The following is a 13884-nucleotide window of genomic DNA, read 5'->3' on the forward strand; positions in this document are numbered from 1 at the left end:
GGGGTGGGAAGCCCCATTGAGAGGGAGCTGAGGATGCAGAAAGAGCAGCGAGGGGAGTCTTTCGGGGGGGGGGGGCATTGGAGCCTCCTGCTATTCAAGTCACTCTATGGGAATGGCACAGAAGCAAGAAACTACAGCAACAAATTGCTTTTTTACTATCCTTTCATCATTTTTACCAACATTTGTTTGCCTTTTCCTGTTTTTTTGGTGCTCTGATCATGAATGTAGCCTGTGGATGGAGAAGAGGTACATCATAAAGACCCCTCCTCTGTTTAAACACTAAGTCTTTATCCTCAATTAGCAAAAACCACCTGTGCCCTAAACATGCAAATTCTCATTCCATAAACTCATGAAAATGAAGCCAGAGCTAAATGTTTGCCACAAACATAGTATAATCTGAAGTTGTTATATGGCTCACCAACAGCCCACGTAGCGGATAAATGGTATGTTTCTTTCAAGCCGAAGCTTCTGAGGTATGCCTGCTGGTCTAATCTGGCTTTTATGTTAGATCCAGAATCACAACAAAGGGCCAACTGCATACTCCTGCCAAGAACGCGTTCCATTTTAAGCCTCGACTTTGTCCCTGTCGCTCACAAATATCAAAACGAAAGACTTAAGTCGTTGGCTGCTTTTGTTGCCTAGCAACCAGCGTCAGCATTCCCGGAGTGTTCCAGCTTTGAGTGTCGCTCACAGCGCATCCCTAATCCGAATGACCAATTAACGAGCCAACTGTCTGGACCTTGACCAGCCCATTTTCCTGTCTGATGGTGCTCAGAAGCTTTCACCTATTCTGTCTTTGCGGTCGTTTTTTGGGTAGATGTGGGTTTGACGCCTTCAGCTGTGGTTTAGACCTTGATGCTGCACTAATATTTGTCCCAGCCGCCTAGTGCTGCAAAACATGCTGGTCTTTGTGTTTCAGGGGACGGGAAGTCAGATAATCAATAGCCATAGACCATGTACGTAAGAATTTTTGCACCAAACTGGGCTAGTTCAGTTAAAGATGTCATCCGCCATGCAATGTGCATCTGATGGTTCTCTACAAATGTTAATGTAATTTTTTTTAATAGCCCAGGGGCTAGTGTTTAGTTGTTTTGTACTTGCCCTTGATCTAAATTGCACGCCTCAGGCGAGTGGGCAAGCTTAATTTCCAGCCTTGTATGTACAGTGGAACCTCGGATTACGAGTAACGCGGTTTACGAGTGTTCCGCAAGACGAGCAAAGATTTTTAATAAATTTTGACTTGGAAACCGAGCAAGTCTTGGTTTACGAGCGCCAAGTATCATCAAAAATCATATGGCACACATGCACTCCTTGTTTTTCTTGTTTTTACGTGCGCTTGACTTCAAAACAGGAAGCGCATGCGTGCGCTTCTTGTTTTGACGCCAAGCGCACGTCATCACAACTGAACCAGTGGTTATTCACTTTCTCACGCTGCGGAATTGTGGGTAATCGTCTCCCATGCTCGGTCTCAGTCGGCATGCCTCACTCATATAGTCAAAATTTAGTAGAAAAGCACCACCTGAATAAGGGCGTAGCAGTGCGAGCGATGAATGTTTAACGACAATGCAATGTCCACATTTTTGCGAAATCGAAAAGGAGGCAAAAGAGTCATTGAATGGGTTCCTTGTTAAAGTCGCACAAACAAAAAAAGATTCCAGTAAGCCAACAGATAGCAGTGATTCCGTTAATTATAGTGAAAGTCGTCCTACAAAATAACCTACCTCTTCTCCTCTCTCGTCTCCCTCACACCATCCACGATTCTTTTCAAAGGTAAAGCGCAGGTTAATTTGTTTTATGTATTTTTACTTTATATTTTGTGTTAATAATTTTTATATATGAGTTGTGGAATGGATCATATGAGTTTCCATTATGTCTAATGGGAAAATTCGATTTGATATACGAGAGCTTTGGATTACAAGCATGTTTCCGGAACGAATTATGCTCGTAAACCAAGGTACCACTGTATACCCATATGTTATCATTACACTGTTTTCATGCTTTATGCCAAGATGATGATGTAACTTGTAGTACTTTATATTATTATATTACCTATAATGCAGAGAGAACTCAAGCTTGATGCATACAGAACATCTATCCTGACTTTTCCTGGGCCATGTGCACCCCTTCCTGTACATGTGGTCCTTCTGTTCTGCATTTTCCTACATTTTCTATGATTTTACCACCTCATTTCATTCTTAGCAGACTCTTTAGTCCAAAGGATGAGAAGCAGGGTCGGCCAAGATGCCTGGAGCAATTAGGTTTAAGGGCCCAATGATGGTAGGATATTCTGCTAGCCACAGTATTTGCACTCATGGGCTTCCGGACATGGACACTACCCTACACAACGCTATACAATAGCAAAACATCTAACCACCTAACATGGGACTCGAACACGGAACCGTGAGTTTCATACTAGCTAGCCGTCTCCTTTTCCTCTGTGTCCTTGGTTTGTCTTCTCACACCATTGCCATCTCTGCTGACCCAAAAGCCATATTCCTTTTCTCCGCCTCTTCACCACTGCTTTACGTGTCATTCACAGCCAATGAGCTTTCTCCTTTCTCATCCTGCCCACTTCCAGGGGAGGTATGGAGGCTGGAGGATGACCACGACAAGGCTGAGGAAGAGGCCCGTCCCCGCTCCCAGTCGCCTTTCTCCCACTTGCGCTCGCGGGCGGCCTACCTGCGTAAAAGTGTCTCCGTTGATGACCACCTGGGCATGGTGGAATTTGGGAGCCCAGCTCCGGAGGGCAAGAGCCAGCGTGGCGGCAAGGGGAAGCTCAAGAGGAAATTTGTAAGTCCTGACACAGCTTTGTCCATCTCTTTTCAGGCAGGCTGACAGTCAGCCTCTTCATATCGCTGCGGAAGACCCCCTCGAGCCGTGTGTACGGAGGAGTGGGAGAGAGGGGAAACTGCTGAGAGACCCCAGAAGGCCCTTCAGTTATGATCAGTGTGAATAATATTTCATGTGCTCAGCTCTTCCGTATCTAGGTTGATGTTAAGGTAATTACAGCAGGCTCTCAACGGAGCATTAGCACAGTGCTGGAATTCTGTCATAAATCAGATGCATTCCGGATGGTTCTGCAACTCTGATCGTGCTAACTGATACCAGGATGGTTCTTTCCTGTTACAACATTTCAATCATGTATCAGAGATGCAGCAAAATTTCATAGGCCTTAAATTACTTTCACTGTGTGAGAACAAAGGTGCAGTGCACTTTGGGAAACTTCTGCATCCCCCAGCTGTTGTTTTCAGGCGGGTCGGCCACCTTCCACTCTCCGCGGCTCTCCGCTGTCCACTGGTTCTTTCTTCATGAACCTGATTTACGGGCTGAATCTGCTTCTAGGAACTGTGTGAAATGAAAAAGTGTCAACTCACACGGCTTGGAGCTGGGGCCCTTCTCAGCCTCTTGTACTTGTTTTACAACTTTTCCATGCAATCTGGGTGCTTTTCCATGGAGTCTAATTTTACCAGCAAAGAGGAAGCGGGTGAACACAACAAAGCCAAAGAAATCTCAAAGGTCGTCCTCAGCATCAGCAGGGCAAGTACTTTACGTAACACATTTTTTTAGTGGCAAAGAACAGACAGACTTCCGCTGGGCAAGCTCTGGACACAGCATGGGGCTCTGGCGAGAAAGCTATGTTCAGCAAGGGAGGCTGGAATTAGCTGTCTCTGACGCGGCGGCCCTGCCGTTCTCCACAAGCCCATTTTAGACGTGGCAAGACTGACGCACTGTAATTATTGTCAAAAGCTGCATTTGCCTGGTCAGTTTCTGATACTGATTGGCCGTGAGACTTCGGACTGAACATCAGAACGATGCATTGGTGGGTTTTTATCAGCATTGTAACGCATCACACAGCCCCGTTCTTTAAGACCCAATTAAACGTGTCACGATGAGGGACAGGGGTTAATTTACATCACAGCCGTGATGCGCTTCTGTGGACGGAAATCACTCTACAGTACCGTGGCGATCCTTCATACATAATTCTTGTGTTTTTAAGAGGAAATGTCCTCAACATCTGACAGAATGCGACCACTTATGTTAACACCCATAATGCACTTGGGGCAGACGTCATGTTACTGACAAAAGCAACCTTTTTCTTTTGAGGGGTGGCAGATGAAAAAGAATATCAAATTCGATATGTGTACTGCCTAAGTCTATGTTAAAAAGTACAGTGTCTTCACAAAAGCTGTTTTAAAATGACATGATAGCTTTAAATATTTTGTATGCAGATCTAATGGCCCTGTGTCACTGCATGGGAAAAAAATGCAGTTTCAATGATTATCTGTTCAAATTCATTTAAAATGAATCCTGGAGAACAGTTCTGGTGTTAGAAAGTCTTCTGTACTTTGGAAGATGGAGAACTTTATGTTGATGAAACAATTTTGAGACAAGTGGTCAAGTACCCTGTGATGATGGGCTTTTGGTCTTTTTGTTCTAGCTTGGCACTGGAAACTGTTGAGATAGTTAACAAAGACCAGAGGCTTCATTAAAGTTTCAAGGAGTCTCACTTGTTCTGGGACACTGAAGCCGGTAACGGGATCCCTCATTACCAGCTAAGTCATTGTAATGAGGTTGGAGTGTATTGAGAGTGTGGAAGATGATATTCTGTGGTATAGTTCCTCTCGGAGTTTGCGGGGGTCAGCAGGGGAAGCTGTACGAGGAAACGTCCCTGCATTCTTTTTTGTGCTTGGGAGATAAGCAGAAAGTCCAGAAAACTCGGCGGGATCCGTTGGATTGTCGGAGACGTCTGTGGTTTTGCCTCAGTGTTTTTGTCTTTGGCTGCTGGCTGATTTTTACTTCTCTGAATGAGCGGGTGACTTCCACTGGTGGCGGACAGAGCGGGAGTGATATGTTGAAATTGATGCTATGTCTGTAGCCTTATGACCAGTTCCATCAAGGCCTTCCTTAGTGTTTAGGAGCAGGGGTTTGCTTGTCACTGAGACTTCAGACTGATGGACAAACACTAGTGGCCTGTAAGGAGAAGAGATACACGTGTTAATCTCGGATCGGCTCCTGATGGGACACACCATTGACAGGATGAGCCACTTCTCTTTCAGGGTAAGATGTGTCACGTCGCCCACAATGGCAAAGTCTCACCTTCTCCGTTTTTAACGTCAGTCTGCAGTGCGAATTTCCTTCTGCCGACGGGGATATTTTTAATGGCACAGTATAGACAACAATGACAGCCCTTGTTGGTACTCAAGACAATAGAGAGTCACAGGGTCTTTTCCCTTTATGCAGAATTGTTGAGTTTGCTCCTTGGGGGTGGGGTCTGATCACATGGTCTACTTTCTGCTCAACTGATAAAAATAAGCAACATGCAAGCAGTCAGTTTGTTCTCACTAAATATTGGCGACATATTGGTCTGTGATGAGCTCAGTCGTAGCCTGTAGGTCTGCCATACCAAGCGTGCCTTTTTTTTCCGTCAGCTGAGAGAAAGGCTGCCCTTTAAGGGTGAATGTTATAACATCAAATTTAAATAAATTAAATTAGCAGAATGAATTTTCTCCCTTGTAATAGAACAGCAGTGTGATGCCAGTGTTGGCAGATGATGGCTATGCCCCATCTTGCATGATTTAAGACCTGTGCATTCTTCCAGGCTGGATGGAGCTATAGACACTCAGACGCAAACGGGCAATGTCCCCCAGGGATGCCTCTAGTCCTGTAAATGATATTTGCGATTGGTTATTATTCTCTTGGGGGGTGTAATTTGGGGAGGCATCTCAGTGAGTAACAGTCATCAAAAGGACTGTCACGTCGACGCGTCTGAAGCAGCCGCCTGTCACATTCTGTGCTGTCTCCAGCTTCCACACCCACCCCTCCCTGAGTGATCTGCTCCTCCAGTCTTTTGAACATTTCACTCGGCGGCGCGTGCATCTGTATTCCTCATGCCCCCGCACGGGTGTCTCCTTCTGATAGCTCCATGGGGGTAGAGGCGGGGGAAATTACTTCCTGCCGCTCAGCTAGGCTATTTGCCTGTGGTCTGTGTCCTGCGACACTTCTCAAAAGAAGCTTCATCCCAATGGTACGGTCTTGGATGGAATCTAAGTAAGTGAGAACTGTTTTAAAATTCTCATCCTGGAATGGCTTCTGCCCCCATGTTTAAGCTTGGACAACAAAGTTTTCAGCGATGATTGTCAGTAGCTATATTTGTCTTGTGTGGAGGAGATCCTCTACTAAGTACAGTTGTCATATTGGTGCCCAGTAGCTCCATTCTGTCCAGGGATGCATCTGCTTTGCGTATCAGCAAAGCACGGTAGAGATTGGTCACAAGTCAGTGAAATCTGAAGCGCCATGGCAATAAATTGGAAACATGGAACAAAAGAGACTGCAAAAGATGACAGGTCAAGGGGGAGCAAAGGCATCCAAAGGAGGAGAAAAGGAGGACACAGTTCACATTTGCACATGGCCCACCACCTATTTGCAGGTGTGTGAAGTGTGAGACTATGGATTAAAACGGCAATCATGGAGTTTGCATTCAGTAAATTGGACCAGCTTTGATTGAGAGACACCCAGCCCTTGATCGGTCACCCATAAACCCAAACAATGTATGTACAAACCCTCACCAGTTCTCTGCTCATGTCGTGGTGAAAGTGACGGTCAGGTTATGTGGTGATCTGGGTTGGGATGAGACCTTCGGCTTGGAGGTGTGAGCACCCACTTAGCTGACCGGCACCACCCACTTTAAGGCTGATGGGCACTGCCCAGGTGTCATTCACCAATCTGACGGGCACTACTCACTTAAAGGCTGATGGGTACTGCCCAGGTGTCATTCACCAATCTGACGGGCACTGCGCACTTAAAGGCTGATGGGTACTGCCCAGGTATCATTCACCAATCTGACGGGCACTGCTCACTTAAAGGCTGATGGGCACTGACCAGGTGTCATTCACCAATCTGACGGGCACTGCTCACTTAAAGGCTGATGGGCACTGCCCAGGTGTCATTCACCAATCTGACGGGCACTGCTCACTTAAAGGCTGATGGGCAGTGCCCAGGTGTCATTCACCAATCTGACGGGCACTGCTCACTTAAAGGCTGATGGGCACTGCCCAGGTGTCATTCACCAATCTGACGGGCACTGTTCACTTAAAGGCTGATGGGCACTGCCCAGGTGTCATTCACCAATCTGACGGGCACTGCTCACTTAAAGGCTGATGGGCACTGCCCAGGTGTCATTCACCAATCTGATGGGCACTGCTCACTTAAAGGCTGATGGGCACTGCCCAGGTGTCATTCACCAATCTGACGGGCACTGCTCACTTAAAGGCTGATGGGCACTGCCCAGATATCATTCACCAATCTAATGGGTACCGCCCACATAGAGGTTGATGGGCACTGCCCAGGTGTCATTCACCAATCTGATGGGCACTGCTCACTTAAAGGCTGATGGGCACTGCCCAGATATCATTCACCAATCTAATGGGTACTGCCCACTTAGAGGTTGATGGGCACTGCCCAGGTATCATTCACCAATCTGACGGGCACTGCTCACTTAAAGGCTGATGGGCACTGCCAAGGTATCATTCACCAATCTGATGGGCACTGCTCACTTAAAGGCTGATGGGCACTGCCCAGATATCATTCACCAATCTGATGGGTACCCCCCACTTAAAGGCTGATGGGCACTGCCCAGATATCATTCACCAATCTGATGGGTACCCCCCACTTAAAGGCTGATGGGCACTGCCCAGATATCATTCACCAATCTAATGGGTACCGCCCACTTAGAGGCTGATGGGCACTGCCCAGATATCATTCACCAATCTGATGGGTACCGCCCACTTAGAGGCTGATGGGCACTGCCCAGATATCATTCACCAATCTGATGGGTACCGCCCACTTAGAGGCTGATGGGCACTGCCCAGATATCATTCACCAATCTGATGGGTACCGCCCACTTAGAGGCTGATGGGCACTGCCCAGATATCATTCACCAATCTGATGGGTACCGCCCACTTAGAGGTTGATGGGCACTGCCCAGGTATCATTCACCAATCTGACGGGCACTGCTCACTTAAAGGCTGATGGGCACTGCCAAGGTATCATTCACCAATCTGATGGGTACCGCCCACTTAGAGGCTGATGGGCACTGCCCAGGTATCATTCACCAATCTGATGGGCACTGCTCACTTAAAGGCTGATGGGCACTGCCCAGATATCATTCACCAATCTGATGGGTACCCCCCACTTAGAGGCTGATGGGCACTGCCCAGATATCATTCACCAATCTGATGGGTACCCCCCACTTAGAGGCTGATGGGCACTGCCCAGATATCATTCACCAATCTAATGGGTACCGCCCACTTAGAGGCTGATGGGCACTGCCCAGCTATCATTCACCAATCTGATGGGTACCCCCCACTTAAAGGCTGATGGGCACTGCCCAGATATCATTCACCAATCTGATGGGTACCGCCCACTTAGAGGCTGATGGGCACTGCCCAGATATCATTCACCAATCTAATGGGTACCGCCCACTTAGAGGCTGATGGGCACTGCCCAGATATCATTCACCAATCTAATGGGTACCGCCCACTTAGAGGCTGATGGGCACTGCCCAGATATCATTCACCAATCTAATGGGTACCGCCCACTTAAAGGCTGATGGGCACTGCCCAGATATCATTCACCAATCTGATGGGTACTGCCCACTTAGAGGCTGATGGGCACTGCCCAGATATCATTCACCAATCTAATGGGTACCGCCCACTTAGAGGCTGATGGGCACTGCCCAGATATCATTCACCAATCTGATGGGTACCGCCCACTTAGAGGCTGATGGGCACTGCCCAGATATCATTCACCAATCTGATGGGTACCGCCCACTTAGAGGCTGATGGGCACTGCCCAGATATCATTCACCAATCTAATGGGTACCGCCCACTTAGAGGCTGATGGGCACTGCCCAGATATCATTCACCAATCTGATGGGTACCGCCCACTTAGAGGCTGATGGGCACCGCCCAGATATCATTCACCAATCTAATGGGTACCCCCCACTTAAAGGCTGATGGGCACTGCCCAGATATCATTCACCAATCTGATGGGTACCGCCCACTTAGAGGCTGATGGGCACTGCCCAGATATCATTCACCAATCTGATGGGTACCCCCCACTTAGAGGCTGATGGGTACCGCCCACTTTGAGGGTGTCACGCTAACAGGCAGCACCACCAGCCTAAGTAAACAACTATTATAAATATGTAAAATCCCAAACTTTGTGCTGGATCAGTGCTTATAGACGATTTCTAAAACAGATACCTATACTTGCGCCTAATTTCCTTTATAGAAATCTTTAAAGTGTCTGAAAAACTATTCATACTGTAATGAACTAAACTGATTAAGTTGAACTATACCCACAATATTTTTAATTAAAACAAGGCAAATACATATGAATTCTCAAAAATGGCTTTTTTACCCATTGTCATTTACGTCAGTTTTTAATGGCTTCCCTGTCACTGCCAGCTTCACCTGTAATGCTGGGAGGCGTGCTTCACTCTTTGAGTGGCACCCTGCCGCTCAGCAACTCCTCATCAAAAGGACCCCCTGAATATAGTTTCTAAATCCGTAGATGAGGGGAAAGGACTGTCATCATCCATTGTAGCGTTATGTAAACCACTCATATATGTCCCCTGTCTGATAAAAATCTGAACTGTTACACTTCTTGTACATTTGTGATATTTCCATCTATTCACAAAATCAATCCTTCAGGGTATCCATAAGCCTGTGTCCTATTCTGCTTTTTCCTCAACGTGTGTGACACATCTTGAGAGGTTTTACCCCAGTACAGATTAAGAAAAGGGTGTTTAGGGTAATTCCTGTTTGTTGCAATTCGTTACTAGAGGTCCCTTTCGGGTTTGCTTCCGCACAGATGACATGTGCATCATCCTGCTAACAGGACTCAGCATTTGGGATTCTGACACGCTTTGCCAATACATGGCTGCCGGGTTCTGCACAGTAACAACAAGCTGCCTGTTCTGTCTGCGGTGGATTTGAGAGAGTTAATATCAAGCAGGCAGTTTGAAACCGTCAGTATCATGCCACAATTTAGGTACAATTAAAAAGACACCATGTGACAGAATGTGATACCAGCAGAGTACCTGGGCTTTCTGGTTCTTTTATCAGTCCACAGAGATTGTGTGACAGTTGATGATATTTTATTTTTTGCACAGTACAAGATATTGGTCTCTTGAAACCCTAGAGCATTGTTGCCCTATTCTGGTCCTGGAGGGCCAGAATCCCATACAATTTGCAGATTTCCCTTGACAAACATATCTTAATCAGCTAATTACCAGGTTTAGTAGGTGTGTCTGAGCAGGGAAATTGGGAAATGGGCAAGACTGGAATTGGTCAACCCTGAACTAGAGCAATAGCACCCTTTCCAGAAAGGGAGAAGACAAATGATTGTTTCATTCTGATCTAAAAAAATATATCTTTATATTATATAAGTTATATTTAATTATATTTTCACTTGTACATTGATTTTTTTTGTGTTGGTAGATAACTAGACACAGGTAAGATAGGTTGCCTCGGATTAGGCAGGTTCCCCTTAAACAGACTTTCACATCTGGCATGGTTTCATTTGTAATAAGTGTAATAAGCATTTTGTGAACTTGACTGACTTGTCCGCTAAGCAATTAAGCTTCATTAAAGAAAATGCTTGATTATATCCTGTGATGCACTCAGTTTGTGACGAGCTTGTCTGTTAACTGAGACAATAACAGAGTGGCAGAGCTGCTTATATATGTGTGTGTGTGAGTGTGTGTGAGTGTGTGTGTGCGTGTATGTTGGTATTTGGGTCTCGTCATGCCAAACTGAGTAGACCCATAGACTGCTGAAATGAGGACCCTGTTCAATACCTGCTTCTCAAACAACCATAGCGTCATCAATAGCGTGCGTGTTGATGAGCCTGAGGCCACCTTAACAGAGGAACACACTTCATTACACCACATCCCCCACTCAAATAGGCAACAATGGCCTCCCTGCTCAAGATGTGGCTCCCCCTAGTGGAAGCAGAGGAACAGAGCATGAAATCTAGCAATGTGTTAGCCAGTAGCAATGACTTAGCCTCAGTGCTGCAGGGGTGGAGGGGGTTCTTGTTATACACTTTGCTGCTTCAGTAGCTGACCACCCCCCCCCCACCCCCCCAGCATTATTGACAGAGATTGTTCAAAAAACCTGCTTCCTCCTGCTTCTCGTGACATGAAGAATAAGTGGTGGCCTAGAAACCATCCAAAGCTCAAGGATGGAGTATTTTCCAGGAGGATTTCCCCAGCCACGGGCTCCTTCCTCAATAACTCTTCAAGTTGCCCCTGTTTTTGTCTAAGTGCTTCTGCAGGCCTCCGTCTGGCTTGTTCCTGGCCCGATTATTTATTGATTCTGCGGCAGGCCCCACTGTTCAGGCACAGCCCTCCGTCAGCTCGTCCTGCGCTGCTGTCACCGGCCCGTCCGGTTAGGCGCCTCGCGAGTCCCCGTTCCGCATCTCTCTCCTTTCTGCATCTCTCTCAAAGGCGTCCATTTGCTGATGATTGGATGACCGAGCCATGAAACTTCTCCCCTGCAGGTGAAGGTAAATGGTTTTGTGCTCTGCACTATTTCACAAACACATTACCAGATTCAGTGAGTTGCTCTGCCACTGGAGCGACACGCCTGCCTGGACCACATCCACAGGCCTGTTTCCTGTGGTCTGACCTCCCTGTGATGATCACCTGCAGATTACCCCCCCCCCCCAACGTCACCAGCGTTTGTCTCGGTCACTAATTTGATTGTGGGGATCCCCTAAGAGAAAATGTGCTGACCAGGGTTGGGGGCCAGGGGGTCAGATTTCTAAAGCTGGCAGTCAAAGCAGCTCCATGCCAGAACAACATGGATCAATAGGTTCCTCAGCAGAATCTATTTTCTTTTTCTTAAATGTCCACATATACTACCTGGCTGCCCAACCCCCTCCTGACAACTTTCTCTCTTCACTACCCCTTTATATATACTTATATACGTTTTACTTCTATATGATCTTGGTTGCGTCAACATCTCAAGACTTATAGAAACTCTCTTCATCACTTCAACCCTCCAGCTCCTGATCTGGGATCAGCATGTTTCAATGCCTGTTCTCCAAGGCTGCACAAAACATGGCGGCTTCCTTGTCGGCAGGGCGAGCCGATGTGTCCTGTTGTCCTCAGTTCGATGCTCTGCATCTCCTTCTGCTGACCCAAACTGGAGGTCGCTGTGTTTGCTCCCCCCCGCCCCCCGGTACACAATCTCATCCCCACCTCTGCTTGCATCATTCACTCACTCAGGAGGACCCAGGCCTTTAAATAGGATGTCCCGTCACTGCCCCCCCCCTCCCCAAACCCCACACTAATCAAAATTACCTCTGCAATTATTGGGGTAATTCATTTAATAAGGCGCCCACATCTGTGTCTCCGTGAAGCCTAGCAGAATGGCTTCAGGCTGTTCCTCCTACCCCCCCACCTGTGAAAATGCTACGAAGATAAGTGGTTGTATGTATCAGGGAACAGTGTGCTTCCTCTGTGCTTCCTCTCATATCACTGCAGCCACATATATGCTGTGGAGTTCTGGCTGGCACAATTCCCTCAGCGTAGCTGCATGGCTGCAGACTGACCCCTCCCCCCAACTCTCACTGGAAATTACGCAACTCAGGCTGAGCACGATAGGCACCAAATGGCAGTCGAATCCCAACTGTCTGGCAGTTCAGTTTCGTGGGTTTTTCACGACGGCTGGGGAGGGCGCTTTGAGCCACCAGGCGAGCTCACGTAGGCCCAACTGGCCGTGAATGTCGTTCGGATCGTGAGCACACTGCTCCAGCTCCGGATCATGCAGCTCCTCCCATCGTAGCAGCGCCCCGCCCATGTCTGCCAGCGGGGGCAGCTCACGGGGGGGTATGTGTACCTCAGCCAAGCAGCGAGCTCTCCCTCAGCCTTCTGTGGAAGTGGCGCAGATCCCTCAAATCCAGATCAAAAATGTCTTTTGGCTTAGACCGCCTAGCCATGTGCTATACTGTAGCTAGCATAATTGCTAATGACTTAACTAATGCTGCTTTCTCTGTGACTCTCGGGAGAAGCTGATCCCGTTGGTGACTGTGGTCAGGCTGTAGGCTGCCTTCCCTGCATGGCGTTCTGATCCTGCCCAATTGCAAAGAATTTTCCAGTGTACTGGTACTGAAATCTTGGCACATCTATTCACCCTCATGTAAAATTGGATGTTTTGCCTCAGGTTTATCTCTGAAAATTTAAAGTTGCTTGAAAGACAGCAAGTTTTCTGTTTTTATTGTTCTAGAATTTTCTGAAATTAGATTTTTTTTTTTTAAATGATTCTGTCTTTTGACATGTCTGCATATAAAAAAAACCTATGTGATTATGTAATTAAATCACTTAAATCCTGGAATTTTACTGACCTTGAGCTCCAGGCAGATGCCAAGATGTTGCAGTTATGTGTGTCAACCACAAGGTGGTGCTCTAGTGCTTTGAGACGGAGGAGTGATTGTGGGAGGCCACTCTGCAGCAGCAGGATAGAAGCCCCTACCTCCCGCCCGCATGTCATTGACAAGAAGGCAACTGACTGCTAGTGTTGGGGCTCGGCCTGCAGCGTGGCCGTGCTGGGGGGGGCGCCGCATCACAGGTTTCCATGGTGACTCACTCCCCGGTGACTCAGCCGCGTCTGTCAGACCCAGGCGAGGAGAATGACCCGCAAGTGGCACCACGGTATCCAAAGAAAAAAACCCACCAACGTTGGCGGCTGTGAAAAAAAAAAAACAAAACGTGTCACATAAACAAGCAATAAATGTCACTGCCTGTCAGCAAGCATCATGTCTCGAAACACTCAACACTTAAGGAAACGGGCGCTTTTAATTAGATACGCTGTATTT

At 47.3% G+C, this 13884-nt stretch overlaps 1 protein-coding gene across 4 annotated transcripts in view; it reads left to right on the plus strand.

Annotated features, from left to right (window-relative positions):
* ankfn1b (ankyrin repeat and fibronectin type III domain containing 1b) overlaps positions 1-13884 on the plus strand; it is a 200455-nt gene that overhangs the window by 76408 nt on the left and 110163 nt on the right. For 3 of the 4 annotated variants that reach the window (XM_072712607.1, XM_023819213.2, XM_023819212.2), the window contains one exon: positions 2579-2790. In XM_072712607.1, the coding sequence (XP_072568708.1) occupies positions 2579-2790 (212 nt within the window). Of the gene's footprint in view, positions 1-2202; positions 2278-2578; positions 2791-13884 lie in introns of all 4 variants that reach the window. The other variant, XM_023819218.2, reaches the window with a different exon arrangement.

This window comes from Paramormyrops kingsleyae, chromosome 5 (genome assembly GCF_048594095.1).
Source record: "Paramormyrops kingsleyae isolate MSU_618 chromosome 5, PKINGS_0.4, whole genome shotgun sequence".
NCBI lineage: Eukaryota > Metazoa > Chordata > Actinopteri > Osteoglossiformes > Mormyridae > Paramormyrops > Paramormyrops kingsleyae.